At 45.4% G+C, this 27,560-nt stretch overlaps 1 protein-coding gene across 20 annotated transcripts in view; it reads right to left on the reverse strand.

Annotated features, from left to right (window-relative positions):
* The window catches only part of LOC124008339 (target of Nesh-SH3-like), a 43,354-nt gene extending 18,002 nt beyond the window's left edge, over positions 1–25,352 (reverse strand). For 4 of the 20 annotated variants that reach the window (XM_046319522.1, XM_046319519.1, XM_046319521.1 and 1 more), the window contains exons 1-10: positions 25,157–25,348; positions 18,420–18,599; positions 16,333–16,401; positions 16,100–16,235; positions 14,915–15,105; positions 14,165–14,217; positions 4,203–4,242; positions 3,747–3,824; positions 3,479–3,553; positions 2,160–2,366 (exon numbers count right to left, since the gene is read on the reverse strand). In XM_046319522.1, the coding sequence (XP_046175478.1) occupies positions 2,160–2,366; positions 3,479–3,553; positions 3,747–3,824; positions 4,203–4,242; positions 14,165–14,217; positions 14,915–15,105; positions 16,100–16,235; positions 16,333–16,401; positions 18,420–18,599; positions 25,157–25,232 (1,105 nt within the window). In that variant the 5' untranslated portion in view covers positions 25,233–25,348. Of the gene's footprint in view, positions 1–48; positions 262–1,712; positions 1,791–2,159; positions 2,367–3,478; positions 3,554–3,746; positions 3,825–4,202; positions 4,243–14,164; positions 14,218–14,914; positions 15,106–16,099; positions 16,236–16,332; positions 16,402–18,419; positions 18,600–25,156 lie in introns of all 20 variants that reach the window. The other 16 variants (XM_046319520.1, XM_046319516.1, XM_046319518.1 and 13 more) reach the window with 11 other exon arrangements.
* Between the last annotated feature and the right edge of the window lie 2,208 nt (positions 25,353–27,560).

The raw sequence follows: 27,560 nt of genomic DNA on the forward strand, positions 1-27,560 counted from the left end.
GTGAGGAAGGAAGGAAGGAAAATGGGAGGGAGAGAGAGATTCCATTACCCCCTGTTGTTCCGGAGGTCTGTGATGAGTTATTAGACCTGTGAAGAGGGGATGAGGAGGAGGATGAGGAAGAAGAGGAGGAGGATGGGGTATCTTGTCTTGAGCCATCAGTGAAGGGAAAGAGAGAGTTTGTGGCAGCAGGAGACTTCATGGTCCTGCCTATCAGTGTGATGGCCGGGCCATGGGGTTTCAAATTTCTCTGGCTGCCTTGACCTAGAAAACCACAAAAACAATTGTAGAACCTGTTACAATGTGTAGTTTCAATGTTAAAGACAATGCTGTTGTGCCATTCAGGTGTGCTGGGAGCCACAGCCCTTAGGAGTGGAATAGTGGGGTTAGTGAGGATGATTCAATCAATGATCTCTCAAATAAATCTGCAGCATTCAATAGTGTAGTTTGATTGAAGGCATCTACTGTAGTTCCCTAACATGAGCTCTTAACTCATGTTAGCCTTGTTGTTATACGTGTTGCATGTTTTTTGTGTACTTTTAATTAATTTAATGACGCAAACAATATTTACTGTAGGATCTTTCAAGCATTTTTCATCCTAAAGCTTCCACAATCTTGAGGAATAGAGTCATAGATGCTGTTGGGGCTAAGCAGTGCAGCGTAACCATGACTGTCAGATTGTGTATGCCATGCAGATATGGATAATGCAGTAATGTGGTTGATAATGTGGTGGATGGTGCAATAACGGGCATTCAGTCCAACTCCTGATCATGACCTGTGGACCAATGAGTGTGCATTAAAGCTGTACAACAACACTGAAGCTGTGGACCAATGAGTGTACATTAAAGCTGGACAACAACACTGAAGCTGTGGACCAATGAGTGTACATTAAAGCTGGACAACAACACTGAAGCTGTGGACCAATGAGTGTACATTAAAGCTGGACAACAACACTGAAGCTGTGGACCAATGAGTGTACATTAAAGCTGGACAACAACACTGAAGCTGTGGACCAATGAGTGTGCATTAAAGCTGGACAACAACACTGAAGCTGTGGACCAATGAGTGTGCATTAAAGCTGGACAACAACACTGAAGCTGTGGACCAATGGGTGTGCATTAAAGCTGGACAACAACACTGAAGCTGTGGACCAATGGGTGTGCATTAAAGCTGGACAACAACACTGAAGCTGTGGACCAATGGGTGTGCATTAAAGCTGGACAACAACACTGAAGCTGTGGACCAATGGGTGTGCATTAAAGCTGGACAACAACACTGAAGCTGTGGACCAATGGGTGTGCATTAAAGCTGGAAAACAACACTGAAGCTGTGGACCAATGGGTGTGCATTAAAGCTGGACAACAACACTGAAGCTGTGGACCAATGGGTGTGCATTAAAGCTGGACAACAACACTGAAGCTGTGGACCAATGGGTGTGCATTAAAGCTGGACAACAACACTGAAGCTGTGGACCAATGGGTGTGCATTAAAGCTGGACAACAACACTGAAGCTGTGGACCAATGAGTGTACATTAAAGCTGGACAACAACACTGAAGCTGTGGACCAATGGGTGTGCATTAAAGCTGGACAACAACACTGAAACTGTGGTCTGAGATGACGTTGACACCGTGGACAGCAGACAGACAGCGGAGTGTACGTAGACCAGCCGAGGCAAAACACAGTGAGAGCATTCATACGATGAGGTCATCGTTACCCAAGTTGTTATTATTGGCTTTCTCACTGCCCAGGGCGGGGGTTAGCAGTGATGCTCCTTTCTGTGATTTGCTGAGAGCTGTGTGGGGAAAAAATGGTTTTATCTGTTTCTGGAGGGTTGGGTTACAGTGGTCTGTAGAGAAATTCAAGATAGGCAAGTAAGCTCTATCTGTTACTCGGGCAGCACTCTCAAAGACTACCCATTGAGGTAAAGGAAAGCAAAGGATTCCTGCCTCACTTGATAAAAAGTTAAAATGTCCCTAATAGCTTTAGATACCAGTACGTCTTTCTGTTTCAGTAAACATCTAGGCGTTTTTTCCAAAGAGAGTTAGGCATTTTAGATAACTTTTTTGAGGGGTACCAGAGTATACTCTGATGCCATTAACATTACATTACAGACTATTTAAAAGAAGAAGAAGGTAAAAGAGAGTTGAAAGATGGAAATTACCAGAGGAAGGGTTATGTGTCTTCACTGTGGCGCTAGTAGGTCCCCTGGGTTGGGTCTTTCCCTGTTGCTTTTCACCAGGTGGAGAGGGGTTGTTAAGGACAGGGGTGGCAGAGGAGGTACTGGGGGTTTTGGTGGGCAGGAGTTGGGGGGAGGCAGGAGGGAGGTCCACGAGATGAGAGGAAGCATTTCTAATACTGTTTCCTCCGTCTGGGTGAGAGAGAAGAGGGAGGTCAACTATGATTATGGGGACTGGAATCTATGGAGTCACATAAGGACATACCTTATGGAACATTTTGATGCCCAATTGTTGAGGTCAATATCAACAGTTCATAGACAGGCATTCAAATCCATCTCTTTGGCTCTGAGATGAATGTCTCTGAATGCCTTTCATTGACTGTGTAAGATTGTAGTTATTTATCTTTTTTAAATAGTGGTTTCAGGTTGATTTAACTTTGTCACATAATGTAGTTGTACCTCATTGAAATACACACAAAGTCTTTATATTTAGAGGGACAGAAGGGACAGAAGTATTTAGAGGGACAGAAGGGGTACAGGGCAAATTTGTGCTGCCTTTCCCGAATGGGAAATTGAAGCACGTTTTTTGCATGCAGTGTTGTCATGCAGACTGTTTAAACCCAGCATTGCCACTGGCTTTAAGTGCAACAACTCTGTAAACCAATGAGATGACAGGGATGAAACATGGAGAGAGATGATTGAGACGGCTGATGTCAAGAAAGACGTCATGGTGATGGACACAAACATAAAATGATGGATTTTGATGGACACTGCTGTAGAAAGAGAGAGTCACAGAGGATGTGGGGATAGACATGGGAAGAACAAACAGCAAAACAATTGGAAAAGGATGGATGAATAGATCAATGGATGAGCTATGGGTGAAAGAAAGAAAGAAAGAAAGAGTGGAAGAGAGGGGTAAAGGTAAAGTGCAGAGTTGGACTTATACAGTATGAAGGGAAACTGAGCAAAACAAGCAGCCAATCCTCTCACAGCGCCTGAGGTCTAAGCAAAACAAAATCCCCGTCATGCGTGTCCTTGGCATTTGCACTGGCAGAAATTTACGCGCATACTTCCAACTCTGTGGCGGCACCGTCCTGTGCCACCATCATCTCCACGATCCAGGGACTTTCTACCTCTCAGTGGACTCAAGGCATGCCAGCATGCAGCCAATCACAATGAACAGCTGCGGTTCTCACCCCCACCCCCACCCCAGCCCACCCCCGCAGCAGCGTAGTGGACATAGCCAAGCGATGACTGACTGCGAATAAAGCTTGATATGATTCAAAATGTCAGTCGCTGTTTACCCAGTGGGAACTGTGGCCATTGAGGCTCATTGGAGCGGGGGTCAGGCCTAGCTTCCAGGTGTCTCTCTGGTGGTGCTGTAGAAAATAATATCATGTTTCATAAAGTGTGAATAGGAACGAAGTGCAAAGGTAGCGAAGGTGTTGGGCAGGAAATGTGTTTGACCACAGAAGGTCTTTAAAGACAGTGAAAATAGTAGTGTTTTTGGCAACAATAAAAAAAAACAATGTGAAAAGTTAAGTGCTTTAGAATGAGAGAGAGAGTAATCACCAAAAGCGGTCTTGGGAGCTCCTGGGAAACCTTGGTTTTTGGTCAGAGGGAGTCTAGGCTGAGTCTTATTGTGAATAGCTGGGAGAGAAAGGGAATCAAGAGGAGATAGGCAGGATTTCAAGTAGATGCAACATATTCCCTATGTCTAAAGTAGTGATGCTGTAAACCAACACTTTACATTACATAGGCATTATACCATATTAAAACAGTGGAAAACAGTGTAATATGCAGCTATATCCTCAGAAAGCAGGTGTAACAAGGGTAAGTAGCATTTAGCTGTCAGGACCTATACACCTGGAACAATATCATGACATACTCTACATTCCTGTACATTGGAATAAAGCTTAGGTAAGGGTGTTGCCTGGACATGCATATGGACATGTAGCATTACTCGCTGTTTCATTTGGATGCAATATAAAAGTTCTGGTTTCAAGTGATTACACTGAAATGGCTTACCTGGACGAGGTGGGAAAAGTGCACGGGACATGGGTGGTTTCTGAGAAACAAAAACAATCTACAGTTGGTGGACGTTTTTATTGCCACCAGATCCACAGCCACAGTTCATATGTCAACGCTAATACGCTACCCGCGCTAAAGTCATGTTTCAGTTTTATGGTGAGGATAGCGTTGTGCTTTGTGCTGTCTCCCCTTGAGTGCTAAATCACTGAGAGTCTCCCTTGAGACATCTAGCGTACCTAAAGTGCCCTACAGCCTCCCTTAATGGCACATCCATCACTGAGAGTCTCCCTTGAGACATCTAGCGTACCTAATGTGCCCTTCAATATCCCTTAACGGAACATACATCACTGAGAGTCTCCCTTGAGACATCTAGAGTACCTAACATGCCCTTCAACATCCCTTAACGGCACATACATCACTGCGAGTCTCCCTTGAGACATCTAACGTGCCCTTCAACATCCCTTAACAGCACATACATCACCGAGAGTCTCCCTTGAGACATCTAGCGTACCTAACGTGCCCTTCAGCCTCCTTTAATGGCACATACATCACTGAGAGTCTCCCTTGAGACATCTAGCGTACCTAACGTGCCCTTCAACATCCCTTAACGGAACATACATCACTGAGAGTCTCCCTTGAGACATCTAGCGTACCTAAAGTGCCCTACAGCCTCCCTTAATGGCACATCCATCACTGAGAGTCTCCCTTGAGACATCTAGCGTACCTAACGTGCCCTTCAATATCCCTTAACGGAACATACATCACTGAGAGTCTCCCTTGAGACATCTAGCGTACCTAACGTGCCCTTCAGCCTCCCTTAACGGCACATACATCACTGAGAGTCTCCCTTGAGACATCTAGCGTACCTAACATGCCCTTCAGCCTCCCTTAACGGCACATACATCATTGAGAATCTCCCTTGAGACATCTAGCATACCTAACGTGCCCTTCAACATCCCTTAACGGCACATACATCACTGAGAATCTCCCTTGAGACATCTAGCATACCTAACGTGCCCTTCAGCCTCCCTTAACGGCACATACATCACTGAGAGTCTCCCTTGAGACATCTAGAGTACCTAACATGCCCTTCAACATCCCTTAACGACACATACATCACTACGAGTCTCCCTTGAGACATCTAACGTGCCCTTCAACATCCCTTAACAGCACATACATCACTGAGAGTCTCCCTTGAGACATCTAGCGTACCTAACGTGCCCTTCAGCCTCCTTTAATGGCACATACATCACTGAGAGTCTCCCTTGAGACATCTAGCGTACCTAACGTGCCCTTCAGCCTCCTTTCACGGCACATACATCACTAAGGGTCTCCCTTGAGACATCTAGCGTACCTAACGTACCCTTCAGCCTCCCTTAACGGCACATACATCACTGAGAAATCTCCCTTGAGACATCTAACGTGCAATTCAACATCCCTTAACGGCACATACATCACTAAGAGTCTCCCTTGAGACATCTAGCGTACCTAACGTTCCCTTCAACATCCCTTAACGGAACATACATCACTGAGAGTCTCCCTTGAGACATCTAGCGTACCTAACGTGCCTTTCAGCCTCCCTTAACGGCACATATATCCCGGAGAGTCTCCCTTGAGACATCTAGCGTGCCCTTCAACATCCCTTAACGGAACATACATCACTGAGAGTCTCCTTGAGACATCTAGCGTACCTAAAGTGCCCTACAGCCTCCCTTAATGGCATATCATCACTGAGAGTCTCCCTTGAGACATCTAGCGTACCTAACGTGCCCTTCAATATCCCTTAACGGAACATACATCACTGAGAGTCTCCCTTGAGACATCTAGCGTACCTAACGTGCCCTTCAACATCCCTTAACGGAACATACATCACTAAGAGTCTCCCTTGAGACATCTAGCGTACCTAACGTGCCCTTCAACATCCCTTAACGGAACATACATCACTGAGAGTCTCCCTTGAGACATCTAGCGTACCTAACGTGCCCTTCAGCCTCCCTTAACGGCACATACATCACTGAGAGTCTCCCTTGAGACATCTAGCGTACCTAACGTGCCCTTCAGCCTCCCTTAACGGCACATACATCATTGAGAATCTCCCTTGAGACATCTAGCATACCTAACGTGCCCTTCAACATCCCTTAACGGCACATACATCACTGAGAATCTCCCTTGAGACATCTAGCATACCTAACGTGCCCTTCAGCCTCCCTTAACGGCACATACATCACTGAGAGTCTCCCTTGAGACATCTAGCATACCTAACGTGCCCTTCAGCCTCCCTTAACGGCACATACATCACTGAGAGTCTCCCTTGAGACATCTAGCGTGCCCTTCAGCCTCCCTTAACGGCACCTACATCACTGAGAATCTCCCTTGAGACATCTAGCGTACCTAACGTGCCCTTCAACATCCCTTAACGGAACATACATCACTGAGAATCTCCCTTGAGACATCTAGCGTACCTAACGTGCCCTTCAACATCACTTAACGGCACCTACATCACTGAGAATCTCCCTTGAGACATCTAGCGTACCTAACGTGCCCTTCAACATCCCTTAACGGAACATACATCACTGAGAGTCTCCCTTGAGACATCTAGCGTACCTAACGTGCCCTTCAACATCCCTTAACGGAACATACATCACTGAGAGTCTTCCTTGAGACATCTAACGTGCCCTTCAGCCTCCCTTAACGGAACATACATCACTGAGAATCTCCCTTGAGACATCTCGCGTACCTAACGTGCCCTTCAGCCTCCCTTAACGGCACATACATCACTGAGAATCTCCCTTGAGACATCTAGCATACCTAACGTGCCCTTCAGCCTCCCTTAATGGCACATACATCACTGAGAGTCTCCCTTGAGACATCTAGCGTACCTAACATGCCCTTCAACATCCCTTAACGGCACATACATCACTGCGAGTCTCCCTTGAGACATCTAACGTGCCCTTCAACATCCCTTAACAGCACATACATCACTGAGAGTCTCCCTTGAGACATCTAGCGTACCTAACGTGCCCTTCAGCCTCCTTTAATGGCACATACATCACTAAGAGTCTCCCTTGAGACATCTAGCGTACCTAACGTGCCCTTCAACATCCCTTAACGGAACATACATCACTGAGAGTCTCCCTTGAGACATCTAGCGTACCTAACGTGCCCTTCAGCCTCCCTTAACGGCACATACATCACTGAGAGTCTCCCTTGAGACATCTAGCGTACCTAACGTGCCCTTCAGCCTCCCTTAACGGCACATACATCATTGAGAATCTCCCTTGAGACATCTAGCATACCTAACGTGCCCTTCAACATCCCTTAACGGCACATACATCACTGAGAATCTCCCTTGAGACATCTAGCATACCTAACGTGCCCTTCAGCCTCCCTTAACGGCACATACATCACTGAGAGTCTCCCTTGAGACATCTAGAGTACCTAACATGCCCTTCAACATCCCTTAACGACACATACATCACTGCGAGTCTCCCTTGAGACATCTAACGTGCCCTTCAACATCCCTTAACAGCACATACATCACTGAGAGTCTCCCTTGAGACATCTAGCGTACCTAACGTGCCCTTCAGCCTCCTTTAATGGCACATACATCACTGAGAGTCTCCCTTGAGACATCTAGCATACCTAACGTGCCCTTCAGCCTCCTTTCACGGCACATACATCACTAAGGGTCTCCCTTGAGACATCTAGCGTACCTAACGTACCCTTCAGCCTCCCTTAACGGCACATACATCACTGAGAAATCTCCCTTGAGACATCTAACGTGCAATTCAACATCCCTTAACGGCACATACATCACTAAGAGTCTCCCTTGAGACATCTAGCGTACCTAACGTTCCCTTCAACATCCCTTAACGGAACATACATCACTGAGAGTCTCCCTTGAGACATCTAGCGTACCTAACGTGCCTTTCAGCCTCCCTTAACGGCACATATATCCCGGAGAGTCTCCCTTGAGACATCTAGCGTACCTACCATGCCCTTCAACATCCCTTAACGGAACATACATCACTGAGAGTCTCCCTTGAGACATCTAGCGTACCTAAAGTGCCCTACAGCCTCCCTTAATGGCACATCCATCACTGAGAGTCTCCCTTGAGACATCTAGCGTACCTAACGTGCCCTTCAATATCCCTTAACGGAACATACATCACTGAGAGTCTCCCTTGAGACATCTAGCGTACCTAACGTGCCCTTCAACATCCCTTAACGGAACATACATCACTGAGACATCTAGTCGAGTCTCCCTAACGTGAGACATCCCTTAACGGCACATACATCACTGAGAATCTCCCTTGAGACATCTAGCCTAACCCCTTCAACATCCCTTAACAGCACATACATCACTGAGAGTCTCCCTTGAGACATCTAGCGTACCTAACGTGCCCTTCAGCCTCCTTTAATGGCACATACATCACTGAGAGTCTCCCTTGAGACATCTAGCGTACCTAACGTGCCTTTCAGCCTCCCTTAACAGCACATATATCCCGGAGAGTCTCCCTTGAGACATCTAGCGTACCTAACATGCCCTTCAACATCCCTTAACGGAACATACATCACTGAGAGTCTCCCTTGAGACATCTAGCGTACCTAACGTGCCTTTCAACATCCCTTAACGGCACATACATCACTGAAAGTCTCCCTTGAGACATCTAGCGTACCTAACATGCCCTTCAACATCCCTTAACGGAACATAAATCACTGAGAGTCTCCCTTGAGACATCTAGCGTACCTAAGTGCCCTTCAGCCTCCCTTAACGGAACATACATCACTGAGAGTCTCCCTTGAGACATCTAGCGTACCTAACGTGCCCTTCAGCCTCCCTTAACGGCACATACATCACTAAGAGTCTCCCTTGAGACATCTAGCGTACCTAAGTGCCCTTCAGCCTCCCTTAACGGAACATACATCACTGAGAGTCTCCCTTGAGACATCTAGCGTGCCCTTCAGCCTCCCTTAACGGCACCTACATCACTGAGAATCTCCCTTGAGACATCTAGCGTACCTAACGTGCCCTTCAACATCCCTTAACGGAACATACATCACTGAGTGTCTCCCTTGAGACATCTAGCGTACCGAACGTGCCCTTCAACATCCCTTAACGGCACATACATCACTGAGAGTCTCCCTTGAGACATCTAGCGTGCCCTTCAGCTTCCCTTAACGGCACATACATCACTGAGAGTCTCCCTTGAGACATCTAGAGTACCTAACATGCCCTTCAACATCCCTTAACGGCACATACATCACTGCGAGTCTCCCTTGAGACATCTAACGTGCCCTTCAACATCCCTTAACAGCACATACATCACTGAGAGTCTCCCTTGAGACATCTAGCGTACCTAACGTGCCCTTCAGCCTCCTTTAATGGCACATACATCACTGAGAGTCTCCCTTGAGACATCTAGCGTGCCTAACGTGCCCTTCAGCCTCCCCTTCAGCCTCCCTTAACGGCACATACATCACTAAGAGTCTCCCTTGAGACATCTAACGTGCCCTTCAGCCTCCCTTAACGGCACATACATCACTGAGAGTCTCCCTTGAGACATCTAGCGTACCTAACGTGCCCTTCAGCCTCCCTTAACGGCACCTACATCACTGAGAGCCTCCTTTGAGACATCTAGCGTACCATCTAGCGACCAGTTTTGATAGCCTTTAGCCGTACCCTCATACTACTCCTTCTCTGTTCCGCGGGTGATGTGGAGGTAAACCCAGGCCCCGCATGTCCCCAGGTACCCTCATTTGTTGACTTCTGTGATCGAAAAAGTCTTGGTTTTATGCATGTCAACATCAGAAGCCTCCTCCCTAAGTTTGTTTTACTCACTGCTTTAGCACACTCTGCTAACCCTGATGTCCTTGCCGTGTCTGAATCCTGGCTCAGGAAGGCCACCAAAAATTCAGAGATTTCCATACCCAACTATAACATCTTCTGTCAAGATAGAACTGCCAAAGGGGGCGGAGTCGCAGTCTACTGCAGAGATAGCCTGCAAAGTAATGTCATACTTTCCAGGTCCATACCCAAACAGTTTGAACTACTAATTTTGAAAATTACTCTCTCCAGAAACAAGTCTCTCACTGTTGCCGCCTGCTACCGACCCCCCTCAGCTCCCAGCTGTGCCCTGGACACCATTTGTGAATTGATCGCCCCCCATCTAGCTTCAGAGTTCGTTCTGTTAGGTGACCTAAACTGGGATATGCTTAACACCCCGGCAGTCCTACAATCTAAGCTAGATGCCCTCAATCTCACTCAAATCATCAAGGAACCCACCAGGTACAACCCTAACTCTGTAAACAAGGGCACCCTCATAGACGTCATCCTGACCAACTGGCCCTCCAAATATACCTCTGCTGTCTTCAACCAGGATCTCAGCGATCACTGCCTCATCGCCTGTATCCGCCACGGAGCCGCAGTCAAACGACCACCCCTCATCACTGTCAAACGCTCCCTAAAACACTTCTGTGAGCAGGCCTTTCTAATCGACCTGGCCCGGGTATCCTGGAAGGACATTAACCTCATCCCGTCAGTTGAGGATGCATGGTCATTCTTTAAAAGTAACTTCCTCACCATTTTAGATAAGCATGCTCCGTTCAAAAAATGCAGAACCAAGAACAGATACAGCTCTTGGTTGACTCCAGACCTGACTGCCCTCGACCAGCACAAAAACATCCTGTGGCGGACTGCAATAGCATCGAATAGCCCCCGTGATATGCAACTGTTCAGGGAAGTCAGGAACCAATACACGCAGTCAGTCAGGAAAGCTAAGGCCAGCTTCTTCAGGCAGAAGTTTGCATCCTGTAGCTCCAACTCCAAAAAGTTCTGGGACACTGTGAAGTCCATGGAGAACAAGAGCACCTCCTCCCAGCTGCCCACTGCACTGAGGCTAGGAAACACGGTCTCCACCGATAAATCCATGATTATCGAAAACTTCAATAAGCACTTCTCAACGGCTGGCCATGCCTTCCGCCTGGCTACTCCAACCTCGGCCAACAGCTCCGCCCCCCCCCCCGTAGCTCCTCACCCAAGCCTCTCCAGGTTCTCCTTTACCCAAATCCAGATAGCAGATGTTCTGAAAGAGCTGCAAAACCTGGACCCGTACAAATCAGCTGGGCTTGACAATCTGGACCCGCTATTTCTGAAACTATCTGCCGCCATTGTCGCAACCCCTATTACCAGCCTGTTCAACCTCTCTTTCATATCGTCTGAGATCCCCAAGGATTGGAAAGCTGCCGCAGTCATCCCCCACTTCAAAGGGGGAGACACCCTGGACCCAAACTGTTACAGACCTATATCCATCCTGCCCTGCCTATCTAAGGTCTTCGAAAGCCAAGTCAACAAACAGGTCACTGACCATCTCGAATCCCACCGTACCTTCTCCGCTGTGCAATCTGGTTTCCGAGCCGGTCACGGGTGCACCTTAGCCTCACTCAAGGTACTAAACGATATCATAACCGCCATCGATAAAAGACAGTACTGTGCAGCCGTCTTCATCGACCTCGCCAAGGCTTTCGACTCTGTCAATCACCATATTCTTATCGGCAGACTCAACAGCCTCGGTTTTTCGGATGACTGCCTTGCCTGGTTCACCAATTACTTTGCAGACAGAGTTCAGTGTGTCAAATCGGAGGGCATGCTGTCCGGTCCTCTGGCAGTCTCTATGGGGGTGCCACAGGGTTCAATTCTCGGGCCGACTCTTTTCTCTGTGTATATCAATGATGTTGCTCTTGCTGCGGGCGATTCCCTGATCCACCTCTACGCAGACGACACCATTCTATATACTTTCGGCCCGTCATTGGACACTGTGCTATCTAACCTCCAAACGAGCTTCAATGCCATACAGCACTCCTTCCGTGGCCTCCAACTGCTCTTAAACGCGAGTAAAACCAAATGCATGCTTTTCAACCGATCGCTGCCTGCACCCGCATGCCCGACTAGCATCACCACCCTGGATGGTTCCGACCTTGAATATGTGGACATCTATAAGTACCTAGGTGTCTGGCTAGACTGCAAACTCTCCTTCCAGACCCACATCAAACATCTCCAATCGAAAATCAAATCAAGAGTCGGCTTTCTATTCCGCAACAAAGCCTCCTTCACTCATGCTGCCAAGCTTACCCTAGTAAAACTGACTATCCTACCGATCCTCGACTTCGGCGATGTCATCTACAAAATGGCTTCCAACACTCTACTCAGCAAACTGGATGCAGTCTATCACAGTGCCATCCGTTTTGTCACTAAAGCACCTTATACCACCCACCACTGCGACTTGTATGCTCTAGTCGGCTGGCCCTCACTACATATTCGTCGCCAGACCCACTGGCTCCAGGTCATCTACAAGTCCATGCTAGGTAAAGCTCCGCCTTATCTCAGTTCACTGGTCACGATGGCAACACCCATCCGTAGCACGCGCTCCAGCAGGTGTATCTCACTGATCATCACTAAAGCCAACACATCATTTGGCCGCCTTTCGTTCCAGTACTCTGCTGCCTGTGACTGGAACGAATTGCAAAAATCGCTGAAGTTGGAGACTTTTATCTCCCTCACCAACTTCAAACATCAGCTATCCGAGCAGCTAACCGATCGCTGCAGCTGTACATAGTCTATAGGAAAATAGCCCACCCATTTTCACCTACCTCATTCCCATACTGTTTTTATACTGTTTTTATTTATTAATTTTTCTGCACACCAATATCTCTTGCACACCAATATCTCTACCTGTACATGACCATCTGATCATTTATCACTCCAGTGTTAATCTGCAAAATTGTATTATTCGCCTACCTCCTCATGCCTTTTGCGCACATTGTATATAGACTGCCCATTTTTTTCTACTGTGTTATTGACTTGTTAATTGTTTATTCCAAGTGTAACTCTGTGTTGTCTGTTCACACTGCTATGCTTTATCTTGGCCAGGTCGCAGTTGCAAATGAGAACTTGTTCTCAACTAGCCTACCTGGTTAAATAAAGGTGAAATAAAAAAAATAAAAAAAATAAAAAAATAACGTGCCCTTCAGCCTCCCTTAACGGCACATACATCACTAAGAGTCTCCCTTGAGACATCTAGTGTACCTAACGTGCCTTTCAGCCTCCCTTAACGGCACATACATCACTGAGAGTCTCCCTTGAGACATCTAGTGTACCTAACGTGCCCTTCAGCCTCCCTTAACGGCACATACATCACTGAGAGTCTCCCTTGAGACATCTAGCATACCTATCGTGCCCTTCAACATCCCTTAACAGAACATACATCACTCCTGACTTCTGCCTGGAAAAGCCCTTTCACCAGAAAACATTTATGGTCTGCTGTCTACACTTCACTTACTGGTACCTGACATAGACTCACTCACTCACTCACACACACACACGAGAGATCAAGGGCCATATGACAGTCACACTAGCATATAAGCTACAAAATCAAAATAGCCACCATGAAAGAGATTGGAAAAAGGATTAGGCTGGGTTTCTGTATAGCTCTTTGTGACATCTGCTGATGTAAAAAGGGCTTTAGAAAAACATACATTTGATTGATTGTGAGTAGGCAGAAAGACTATGTCAGCGCGAGCGAGTCATGTGTTGATTTGGGATGTTCTGCCTGTCACAGCAGGGCTGTGAGGGTGACCCTCTTAAACCCACGTTAAAGAGTCTCTCAGGCCGGGTGCTGGGGTCAGACAGGGGAAGCAGACAGCAGTTTATCGACTCTACTCTGGTCTTATACAGCTCAGCTATGCTCTGCTTCTCACCCTCTCTCACCACCTTTGTATATTCTCCCTCCACAGTGACAGCAGGAAATAAAAATATATTTTCTTGAAGAAATAAAAATGAGTGGTAGGGTAAAGTTGTAGGGTGAGAATACGTATGCCTGTGGAAGCGATTTAATACAGAGACTGAGAATCCCGTAGGTCATAGGTTCTTATGCTGTATGGCCAACAAACTCAGCACATACCATTGGCTTCACAATAGGGGTCCGGTGCTTGTAGGGTTTCTGGACGCTTTTGTCTGCAAAACATGGAGAAGAAGATGTAAACAATTGCTATTCTGAGAAGAGAGTGTCGGTAGGTCATCTTTTGAAAGTCTGGCAAGTAGGAACAAAGCACAAAATGGCTCACATGATATGGATGTTTTATTTTTTGTTCTTAAGACACAAAGATTTCTTACAGACTTCTTCTAAAATAAAACGAGAAGGTACTGCCTGAACTCTCTGATTTTCATTTTCTTAAGTATGATGTACATACCGCCCATGCAGGGTTGGGAAGTAACTGTAAATGTAAATGTAATCAGTTACATTTTCATCTGAAATATTGTAATCAGATTACAGATACGTTTTAAAAGTAGCTGACTACCTCTTGGATTATTTTTACTTTCGGAAAGGATGTTTGCTCAAAACATAAATACTTTATGACACCTTTCTGTTTTCTCAATGGCATTCAATTCAGCATGGAAAAGAAGCCGGTAAGTTTACGTTTGTTCCACTTGAGCAAGTCTGACCACAAGTCAGAGACCACTTTGATGACACAACAAATGTGTTTGATGGCTCCTTTTTGTCTTCTTCTAATGCCTCTTAAGGGGAAAGTAATCCAAAAGTAACTGAAAGTAATCAGATTACGTTACTGAGTTTGGGTAATTCAAAAGCTACATTACTGATTACAATTTTGGACAGGTAACTAGTAACTATTACATGTAGAGAGTAACCTACCCAACCCTGCGCCCATGTTGGTTTTGTGAATGACAGGCTTGCTCCAGATTCCACTGCGTTCGTCTTTGTTGGAGCGGACCCCAAACTCATATGGGGTGTCGGGCTTCAGGTTGTCAACCACAGTGTCGCTGGTGGGGCAGGTCTGGTAGATCCACTTCCTGTTCCTCTCCCTGTAGCGTACGGTGTAGTGTCTGCATGGGAGGGACAAACAAGGCACAGTAAACAACATGCTGATTCTTGTACAGTAGCTTTGCATCTTTATGGCAAACTCTAACCTTTGGAAAATTTTACCTTCTTTTCTCATCGACCAACAAAGCACAGCAGGCGTGCTCAACATCATACAGTATGGGTGGCTATTCCAGCTCTACGGCTGTGGTCTGATGAACCATAGTGACTAATATGTTAAACAAGCTTCCTCCGTTAGCTATTGTTAATTCTGGCTCCGATATCTCAGGTCATCTCGTCAGTGTCAACCGATCCCTTTTCATGCCCTCGGGGATTGTCTTTCTGGGTAGCGCTGCCGGCAGTAGCCAAGCAGTAAACAGAAGGAACTGATATTAGCTTTTAATAAGCCACCAGATAGAAGGGGGAACTCTCAGCTGTAACTTAGGTCGAGATTTCCAACGACTCCTCCAACTTACGGAATGGGGGAAATTCTAGAAATTGTATTTAAGGTGGAGCATAAATCGAGTGATGGAAAAGTGTGTTTGTGTCCCAGCAGTACAGTCCATGTATTCTCAGTCAACTCCTGCACACACCTGCGTTGGAAAAGACCTCGGTCCATTCCCATGCTCCATTTTCCATAGAAGATAAATGGCACACTTTCTCAACGTTTCTCTACAGAACTGTTATGCGTCATAAATCCTGCAAGGTTCGACGGCACAGTACATTGAATGCACGGTATGAGTTTAAATCTAGTCAAGCATCAATACGGTATGTCGTCTTTATATATAGCTAGCAATAACAGCCTGGCATTCAGATCTCAATGTGTGCACCTGATTTCAACTAGATCCTTCTCTTTTGTGAAAAGCAGATAGTCTGAATGACTTAACAGTGTGTAACTGCATTCACCTGTCATCCATTTTGAGCTGAGTGAGGCTGTTTCTGTGGAAGCTTTGGCCTGAGAAATGCAACATGGAACCTGAACCAGATGCCTGGCTGGCGGTGCGGTAGGTTATAACTCACCCCTCTTCCAAACAGTCGTTCATGATGTTGCCTGCTTCGTAGGGCGTCTTCAGGAAGGTTCCCCAGGACAGCAGCACAGAGGTTGGGGTGACGGAGCCAATAACCAGGTGGAGTGGCTTCTCCAGGTTGACCTTTCCTGTGAGGACAAAGGTCAAGGGTCATACATTATATTTGCAACAGATTTGATGACCTGATTTAACCTTTGAGATGCGTAGACAAACTGCCGCAGGTACCTGTGCATTGTTTCTTTACGTCGTTGCTCGGGATTGGCTGGACAGCAACAAGATACTTGGGTTCAGCGTCTGAAAGGTAAAAAAATAAAACGTTGTCACATTGATTTCTCTGTCATGGAAAAAGGAATATACCAGAAGGGGGGAAATATTGTCCTGGGAAGGGTTTGCGAAGAAAGAGTCCTGCTGACGCCTGGTGAGTCACTACCCAGCCAGGTCTCTGGTGTTAAGGAGATGGACTGAAATTATTCAAATCTGCTGTAAACAGAAACAGAGCAGATACACAGAGGAAAGAGCTTGACTTTAAGCACAACAGATGAAAACAAACAGTCGTTTGGATGGTAAATTGAAATGCAGTTGAGTTGCTTGAACTCCTCGGAACAATGGAACGTTGTCCAACCTGCAGAGACTTTAATATGTACAGTAAATTCTCTAAGGGGTTTATATTATCCACCCACAATCTAACAGTTGTCTATTGTTATAATACTTGCCCAAATGCAAACAATGTCTGAGGCTAGCGAGGAGGGGTGAAATATGGGTATGGATCTGGAACACAGTTAAGACACATCTGGCCACTTGGATTCAATGTGCTATAAAAACAGTGATCCAAAAATATTGTGTTTCTATTGCATGAGAATGGCGAGCTCATTAATGAATAACTATACAGAACAAAATAGACAGGATGTGAAGGGTGGAGCACTAAGGGCCTGACTAGGTCCTGGTGTTCAATGGATTAACATAAAGCCAGAGCACCTGCGCTGGCATGCCAGGAGCAGCAGCAGGCTGGCATGGATCGAAGCTGGCACAATGTTATGGGTGGGGCATTGGACAAATGATAGTCACTTGGTTGCTTAAACTAAAGCAAACTGTTGGGTGTGGGGAAACACTTTAAATAAGTTAAGAGTCAGCACAGCAGAGGATCCCAGAGAGTCACGGTAACACAACCATATCCTATTGGACTACTACGTGTGGCATTATTGCTGAGAAGGTTCTGTCTACCCTCTGCTCTCTCGTTGGATCCCTCTGGGCTCTCTCGTGATGAGGTACTTCTATCAGGTGTTCTGAAGGGGCACCTGAGACCAATTTAACTCGGCTCTTTGTCGTTGTTGTTTTTGTACATGGAAGGTCACAGCTTGTACCAGTGAGAAATGATGTTTGATCACTTCTGTTGTCTCTCACACAGGTGAAAGGGCTCAAGGAAAAGTGACTAAAAAGCAGTTCCGCATTGAACAAACAGCGCTCCTTTCACTGATTGGGGAGCCAGCCAATGGAGTTGTTCCATTCCCTTTAGTCTCTGGTTCCTTTCTACTCTAACACTTCATAGCCAATGGCCATTGAGACCTTTTCATACAACGAGGAAACCTGTTCCTGACCTGCTCTCATTTCGTGCCTATCATAAATCCGAACAGATCAACACAAAACAGCAATAAAGGAACTGTATTTGTTTGATTTAAATATGAAAACACTCCGATGTTTACTTTAACTCAAGTGATTTTAGTGAGTGGGAGTATCAAGAAAAATAAGCAACAGCGTATCTTTCGAATTCTAACATAAGCATGTGGTTTCACGCTCAATAGATGATCTACACAAGCTGTAAAGTAATATTCCACTGGCACTGTGCTGCCCTGCTAAGGTGCCGTAGTGGGCTGGGATGCTGGGATGTATCTCATGAGAGGCTGTGGTTGATGATGAATGGAACTCATTGAGCTGCAGGAAAGGGTTTTAAAGAGGAAAGTCAACACTGTGGCATGCTTAGTGTAACTCCAGCCCTTTTCACCCTGTTTGGAGAATCTCTGTGCTCTACAAAGACAGGTTGCTAGGTTTCTCAGAGAAACGGTTTCTCCCCACACTGACGTATGTTGGAGTCACAATATACACTGTTATGTTATGACTATCTGATGAGTCCCTGAGAGTCAATAGGTTAGTGTGTGTGTGTGTGTGTGTGTGTGTGTGTGTGTGTGTGTGTGTGTGTGTGTGTGTGTGTGTGTGTGCGTGCGTGCGTGCGTGCGTGCGTGCGTGCGTGCGTGCGTGCGTGCGTGCGTGCGTGCGTGCGTGCGTGCGTGCGTGGTCTTACCATAGACTGGTCTTACCTATCTCAGTCTCGTAGGGCTCTCCATTCTCAGGCAGCTGGATGAACTGTTTAGAGAACATGCTGCTGCCGTAGCCCAGGATGTAGCCCTCCAGCTTGGTGTCAGGGTTGGGACGGACAAACTTCATCACGATGGTGTCGCCCGTAGCGTTGATGCGAACCTTCATGTTCTGTCTTCTCACTGTTAAAGGCCAACAAGTAGAATAATACAGTTGAATTGCATTGTGGATATGATTAGTGAACTGTGGTGCATTGCACCCAAAGATGCTAGTGCATTCCATCACAGCTAACCTTCAGCACCTCACATGAACATGAGCAGATTGCAAATTCTGTGCAGAGCATTTGTGAATTGCATCTATAAGTGCTGCATTTAGAAAAACTTCTGGACACAGATTAATTTAGGGGTAATTGCAAGATAAACAGCTGCCTCTCCCCAGGTACCCAAGGGATTAATCAAACAGGATTGTGTTTGTGGTTTTCAGGTAACAGACTGCAGTACTCTTCAACTGCAGCCAATATTACCCTGAACGCATACAGGAGATGGGATACTTGATTCCCTTCATCAGTCATAAAATTGGACTATTAGGATAAACCCAAAGGACTTTAAACCCACTGATATTGTCAGGCTTGAGGGAGTGCGTCAGCACAGGAGAGGTCAAATTAGAAGGTGAAATGCAATGGAGGATGTAACTCTTGAAGGTTGAGCTCCAAAGAGTTCAGAAAAGTCATTATTAAAGAACAGAGGCTAAATAGCTGTCTGGGAAATGTCCTAAACATGAGTAATGGAGCTCATTTGAACCTGGTAATAAGGCTCTTTAGCTTCGGAAAAGCATTTCCCTTGTCCACCAGGTTCCCGTTTCCCACCATGCAGGAACTGGACTGATTCAGCTGCTGGGTTAAAGAGGCTGTTAAATGCTAATGAAAAGCAGGCTTAAAATGCCACATAAAGGGGATCAAGATGGTGTTCGGAAAAGGATGTTGTGGCAGTTTTTTGTCGTCACACACATCAGTCAACAGCCCGCCCTTTTAATGCCAACGCAGGCAAGAGGCAAGGCGAGCGTTCTGGCACTCCAGCTAACCCCAATCATCACTCAGAGAATTAATTAGGTTTTAACGATAGCCTAATCACTCCCATTCACAGAGCAAACTTGGGATGAACCTTGGATATAATATTGGAGCCTTCATTATCGATGACCCACGAACCTCTTCAATCAAATCAAACTTTATTTGTCACATGCGCCGAATAGAACAAGTGTAGACTTTACCGTAAAATGCTTACTTAACTTCTTATGGCTGGGGCAGTATTGAGTAGCTTGGATGAATAAGTGCCCAGAGTAAACTGCCTGCTACTCAGTCCCAGTTGCCAATATATGCCTATTATTGGTATATTTTGATAGAAAACGCTCTGAAGTTTCTAAAACTGTTTGAATGATGTCTGTGAGTATAACACAACTCATATGGCAGGCAAAAACCTGAGAAAAAAACAGGAAGTGGGAAATGTCACTTCCTGTAATGTGTAATGTGAGTGTCTGTAATGTGTTTTCCTGTGTTTACAGAGGACCAGATGACCACTTCACCCCTTGTGGAGACATACAGATGAAGAATGATTCCAGCTACAGGGGGAGAATGTGGAAGACATTATTATGTTACATAATACCAATAAATGTATACTAAAGCTTGTGGAAAGGCTTACTCATCAAAAATGCAGGTTGACGTGTATTGTCATCCATCTTTCCCTGGAGGCAGAACTGAGAGATTTCTGCCACTCCCTTAGAAAAAAGGGTTCCAAAAGGAGGATTTGGCTGTCCCCATAGGAGAGCCCTTTTTGGTTCTATGTTGCTCTTTTGGGTTCCATGTAGACCTCTCTGTGGAAATGGTTCTACATGGAACTCCGAAAGGTTCTACCTGGAACCAAAAGGGTTCTACATGGAACAAAAAAGTATTCTTCCAAAGGTTCTCCTATGGTGACAGTCGAAGAACCCTTTTGGGTTCTAGATAGCACCTTTTTTTCCTAAGAGTGCAGCTGCAAAGTCATAATTTGGCTATATTGTAAAAATGAATGGGGGAAATGTGATTATTTTTGGGGGTCTTAGTTTAAGGTTAGGGTCCCGCAGCATAATCTCAAAACTTTTACTTGAGCAACCACTGTAGAAGTGTGGTTAAGGTTAGGGTTCATGTTAGGGTAAGGTTTCAAATCATATACTCTTAGCACCTCAGCTACACTCTTAGCACCTTTTTTTCTATCTAGAACCTTTAAGGGTTCTTTGGCTGTACCCACAGGAGAACCCTTTGAATAACCCTGTTTTCTTCCAGTTAGAACCCTTTTGGGTTCTATGTAGAACCCTTTCTACAGAGGGTTCTACATTCCCAAAAGGGATATATCTGGAACCAAAAAGGGTTCTCCTTTTTTCTAAGAGTGTGAGTGTAGTGACCACACAGCAGAGCTGCCTCCATTACATGAGTCATACCAATAAATCCCAACCTGCATAAAAAATAGCCCCTTCATGCTGGAAAGCTTGTTAGCTATGTTGTGTTCGGTTGTCAATAAAGTTATCCTGCTCTTGAGTAATGTTTCAAGTTTTACGTTTTTAATGTACCATGCACAAGAACAGTGAAATGCCTTGCTTGCAAACAAAAATGCAATAATCAATAACAATGTAATACTAGAAAAAGCACACAATAAATATGAAGAACACAATAAGTAAGTAAGCATACAGGGTCAGTTCCAGTACTGTACTGTATTTACAATGTGCAGGGATACTGGTGTGATGGAGGTAGATATGTACAGGGGTATGGTGACTAAGCATTAGGATATATAATGAACAGAGTAGCAACAGCTTGTGTGTGTATAGTGCATATTATACGTGAGTGAGCAGATTATGGAGTGAATGGGTGTGTGAGTATGCATAGAGATAAAAGGTCAGTAAAGACTCAAGGTTAACTCAGATAGTCCTTGTAGCTATTTGGTTAGGGGATAGAAGCTGTTCAAGATCCTGTTGGTGTCAGAATTAATGCACCGGTACCGCTTGCCTTGCAGAAGCAGAGAGGATGGTCTATGGCTTGGGTGGTTGGAGTATTTAATGATTTTCCGGACCTTCCTTTCACACCGCCTGATATAGATATCCTGTATGGCAGAGAGCTTGGTCCCAGTGAGGTACTGGGCTGCCCGCACCACCCTCTGTAGCGCATTTGAAGTCTTTAATGATTTAGACACAGAGGAACTTGAAGCTCTCGACCTGCTCCACTGCAGCCCCGTCGAAGTGGATGGTGGTGTACTCGCCCCCTCCATTTCCTGTAGTCCATTATCAGCTCCTTGGTCTTGAGGGAGGGGTTGTTGCTCTGGCACCACACTGCCAGGTCACTGACCTCCTAGGATGGTGTTGGAGTTGTGTGTGGCCACGCAGTCGTGGGTGAACCGGGAGTAAAGGAGGAGACTAAGCACACACCCATGTGGGGCCCTCGTGTTGAGGGTCAGCATGACGGAGGTGATGTTGCCTACCCTCACCACCTGGGGTCGTCCCGTCAGGAAGTCCAGCATCCAGTTGCAGAGGGAGAAGTTCAGACCCAGAGTTCTAAGCATGGAGATGAGCTTAGAGGGGACAATGGTGTTGAACACTGAGCTGTAGTCAATTAACAGCATTCACACACAGGTATTCCTCTTGTCTAGGTGGGTGAGGGCAGTGTGGAGAGCAATTGAGATTGCGTCATCTATGGATCTGTTGGGGTGGTATGCAAATTGGAGTATGTCTAGGGTGTCCTGGATGGTGGAGTTAATGTGTGTCATAACCAGCCTCTCAAAGCACTTCAGGATTACAGAAGGGAGTTCTACAGGGTGGTAGTCATTGTGGCATGAAGCCTTAGAGTTCTTGAGAACAGGAAAGAGCGTTTGCTAAATGACTTAAATGTAATGTAAATGTAACATCGAGAGCATCCTGACCGGTTGCATCACTGCCTGGTACGGCAATTGTTGTCAAAGTGTGCATAAAATGCATTGAGTTCGTATGATAGAGGCATCGTTGATATTAAGAATTCCCAGTAACAAAGTTGTATAGAAAAAAAAAAGATTTTTAAGCATTAGCAACAGGCATGTTTGATTTGGCTGTGAATCTTCAGAAGACAGATTGTGTGCGATCATCAGTGTCCGTCTTCAGTCTCTTAAGCTATCTTTGGGTTGTTTGTTCTACAGATTGGCATTGGCATCCTGTTGTCTTCTCAAATGGTGGGAAAGCATGGAAGTTTGACACTAAAGACATGTGTAATCATGCATGGTAGTTTCTTGGCACGGATGTGGTGTTTCATAGTTGAAGGCATTCCAACTGCAGCTGATTGACCCAAGAGCAGAACTCGGTGTGAGGCTGAACACAAGTGAAAACAGTTGGTTTGGTTGCATGACACTTAAAGTGAATAACAGCCAGCCTTCAGGGTATTGCGCTGAGGGAAAAAGTCTAGCTAGCGTCTAATCCTTTGGCAGACTTTGAGATATGTTAGTCAGAAACAACTTCTCTTCCAGCAATATCCCAAATCGTTGTGTTTGTTTGTTTTGTATATTGAAAAAGGAACTAACAAACTTCACTCAAACCAAACCTTGAAACACTTACAGTACATTCTGTTGTGGAACATGGTCCTTTCACTTCTTCCAAATTGAGCATACCTTTACCTTCTTAATTAAAATGACACATCTGTAACAAAAGTCCCTTAAATCTCCAGACACTACTTTTCTAAATTGACTCTCCAGTAGCATTTTACCTCATGGCTATATGGAACATAAATCATCCCTCATAGCTTCTCTGGGTTCATATAGCATATATTGTCCAGTCACATTTAGATGGACTTGATCTCAACGCTCTACAGCTGTTGATTCACTCCATAACTGCAGGGGCGTTCACTGGCAGCACATACTGTATAAGCACATGCATAGACACATGTTGAAAAACACACACATGCACTCCTACTGTATTCTCTTTGACTGTGTCCATCTGGCATGAGTCCAACTTCACCCTTTCATTCGTAGAGCTTCCCATCCCACCTCATCATGCCACAGTAGTGGGTCACAACAGCCCCCGCCTCTCCGCTCCCATCCTCACCAAAGATATGGTAGTTAAACAGTGTGAAGGTAGGGTATATTTGCACCGAGCACTATAGCACAACTGATGAGTGGCTTGGTGTGAGACTGAGCCGTCTCTCTTTCATCTCCTCTAATGAAGTTTGACCATGCGTGAAGAGCTGGGGGCACAAACACGTCTCCAGCTGCCTGCACAACCACAGCTTCAACATACTCCGAGCTCAGATACTCAGGTTCACACGTTACCCGTTTACAATGTACCCCCACCACCCCCGCATGTACTCCGGAATATACACGTAACACCTCAACCATGTGCAGAAAGGAGACACCGCCGCACGGAAAGCAAAGCGGACACTTGAATCTTCTACAACATGTTTAACAAGAAGCTTCTCTGCCTGACATTGTGGAGTGTGCAGAGGGGAGATGTTGGCCAAAACCCAAACCTAACCAAACCAAACCCCTCCCAGCTGTGTTAGAGTATCATTGATAGACACCGCAATCACAAGGCTACATCCTCTGGGAAGTCCACTGGACAGCAGCAAAATGATCATTAGGATAAGATTACTAGTCAACAAACAGATTGGCGCTCACACAGATTCACTTTATTTTAATCATGGGAACCTGTCCAAGAAACATCCCAAGACAACCAACAGGCAGAGATATATACACACACACACACACACACACACACACACACACACACACACACACACACACACACACACACACACACACACACACACACACACACACACACACACACACACACACACACACACACACACACACACACACACACACACACACACACACACACACACACACACACACACACACACACACACTATACTTGTGAGGACTTTTTTGGCATCAACAATTCATTCCCATTAAAAATCCTATTTTACCTAACCCTAAACCAAACCCTTACCCTAATCTTAATCCCTAAACCTAACCCTAATTCTAACCATAAAACTAACCCCTAAGCCTAAAATAGCCTTTTTACAAGTGAGAACAGGCGAAACGTCCTCACTTCTATGACTTTCTGTTGTTTTACTATTCACATACACACTGCCGCTAAAAAATTTTTTTGAAATTGGCGAGTGTTTGCATGTGAGCTAATACAGTGTATGATCATCCATTGTTTTTAGCCTGACATTTCCCTTTTCATTTCTAGGAGAATAAATTAATTATGTTGCATAACTACTGTATGTTTAATGGGACAATCAGTACGCTGCTGAACATCCTGTAGCTCAAACAGTTCATCATCATCTGATCTCTAACAAAAGGCAATCCAAGCTTCAACTCTACACGTTATGCAATGTCCTAAACATTTTGGTCAATACTTTTGCAATAATTTCATGGGACATTACAAACTGGATCAACTGGACCATGAAAACCCTACCCATGTACACATTGCAATTGGTTTTGGCAAGCTATTTCTTTCTATACAACGTGAATGGCATTAGGAGAACACATGCAAAGTCAGCAAAACATTTGCATTGTGCACAATGCACAATGATAAGCATCAACAACACCAAAACACTTTCCATCACACATGCATTGGCAAAAACATAATATGCATGCTCAAAACTATACATAAAACATGTAACACAAAACCATACTATCCAGAAACACAATACACCTGACTTTACAGAACGGCCAATCTGTGCACTTGCCTCTAATCCTCTGTGCAGGGATGCAGTTGAGGAGAATGGATCCGGAGAGGAGCAGGAGAGAGACTCTGAGGAGCATGGTGCCTGCAATAGAGCTCTCTGGTCAGGGATGCTGGACAACTTCACTAAGGTAGCAACTCAATTTAGGGCTTGTGCAGCGCTCCGTGGAAACACTGTGGAGTGGAGAGGACCACCGGACCACAAAGCATCTATACTAGCAGCATAGGAGAGGGGTGGGGGTGGGAGGGGACTGGTGATGTCACAACCCAACCCCACACACCCTATTCCTAGGTGGGTGGCTAAATGTGTGGAATCTCACTGAAATGTTTCCCTCTTTTTTTCCCCTCCCTCCTTTTTTGTATCACCCACCCGGTTTTCCCCTCCCCTTCCTCCTCCTCCAGCCCTCCTCCTCTTATGTGTTATTTTTGTATTTATATTTATTATTATTTATTTATCCTCTGTTCAACTCCAGTGCTATTGCAATGTAGATTCCAGGAGGCACCAATGTGGTGGGCAAAACAGGGTGGTGGCACAGGAGGAGCACAGGAGTGGCACCCTCGCTCCATCCTAACCTATGGCCTTGGGGGTAAAGTTAAACTCATGCAGTGTAGTTTGTATGGCACACTCCCATCCCCACCTCTGCCCAACATGTGCACACTGTGCAGACGAACCAGTACCATGTTTTTAAGCCATTTTCTTTTGGAACACACTACACAACATCACAGTACATTCTCTCTGAGCACAAATGACACGGGTGGAGCAGCGCCAAAGGGTATCAAAATTCAACCTCCACTGGAGCTCTTTGGGAGGCAGTGACCATGCTCTCCCGCCAAGAAGTCCAGCCCCTGACAGAGAGGAGGTATGAGGGGCGGTAGTACAGAGGAGAGAAGGAGGAGGGGATGGACGGAATAAGAGGGGTATCCATACACTTCCTTCAAGCTGATTATGTTAGGAGCCCCATCCAACCAACACGTGCCATCACATGCGACAGGATACCGACTGGTGGAGACAGCTGTTCCAGACAGAGCGCCTGCCTCTGCTCCATCCCACAGGAACTGAATAGAGGCGTATTCATGATTCATGCTGCCGTCCACTAAATCACCAAATCCAGATTTTACACAATGGACAAATTAACTGGTGACTGACTGACCGCCAGAAGTATAAATAACAGAAACCAAAGCACACATATTCTGACTTTAAAATAAAGAAAGGCTGTTAAGGGAAAAATGCAATGTTGAAACTTGGGAAAGACATGAACCCCTCGCACTCATTGGACCATTCCTGCCAGAGACACAGTGACCAACAAGCATTGACACACAGGTAACCAAAGTCAACACCCAAGCTGAGGGGCAGACAGGGACCTAAAAGCAGCCCTGGCATTTCTAATACACCGGCTCACTTTCTTCCTTGTGGCCCCCACACCAGACCATTTCTTTCTTGGGGCCACCATTATTAGCCAGATAGTGATCATTTTGTGTAAAAAAGGTTTGGCAGGCCCACTAGGCTAAATGGACAGGCCCATCTGCCATTTGGCCGAGATGCCAGATGTCCAGTCCGCCGCTGCCCAAGTCCTGTACAGTTGTGAAACTTCAGGCTCCTTTTTCTCCTCTTGACTGCGAACAATAATGTTGTTATTGCCTGACCGGAGTTTGTCCCCAATAAAAAGTTTTACCTCAGAGCACGTCTCTCACATTGTTCTGCCAATTTGGATAATGTCTCAATGGTTGAGTGACCCATTAATGTTTAACTCTGACAGTAAGGTACAGATCGTTCTTGGGTTTGTGCCCTTCCTATAGGGGTAGATCACAGTCTCTATGAACATTTCACTGCTAACGATGGTCATTAATTGATGTGACTTATTGTTTTGTACATTGAGTTCTGAATATCAAGCACCACTTGAAATTTGTGAGAAAAACATAGGTGTTTATTGGCTTCAGATAATAAACAATTGATTGTTTTGTTGTTGTTTTGCTTAATTGATCTCATTTAGACTATTGAACAAAGTGTTTAAGCCCAAAGCTTGATTGTTTGTAAATCATCATTAAAACAGTATGTCTGTGTACGTACAGTGGGGAGAACAAGTATTTGATACACTGCTAATTTTGCTGGTTTTCCTACTTACAAAGCATGTAGAGGTCTGTCATTTCTATCACAGGTACACTTCAACTGTGCGAGACGGAATCTAATAAACCAGAAAATCACATTGTATGATTTTTAAGTAATTATTTTGCATTTTATTGCATGACAAATATTTGATACATCAGAAAAGCAGAACTTCATATTTGGTACAGAAACCTTTGTTTGCAATTACAGAGATCATACGTTTCCTGTATTCTTGACCAGGTTTGCACACACTGCAGCAGAGATTTTGGCCCACTCCTCCATACAGACCTTCTCCAGATCCTTC

Source organism: Oncorhynchus gorbuscha, linkage group LG21 (genome assembly GCF_021184085.1).
Source record: "Oncorhynchus gorbuscha isolate QuinsamMale2020 ecotype Even-year linkage group LG21, OgorEven_v1.0, whole genome shotgun sequence".
Classification (NCBI taxonomy): Eukaryota; Metazoa; Chordata; class Actinopteri; order Salmoniformes; family Salmonidae; genus Oncorhynchus; species Oncorhynchus gorbuscha.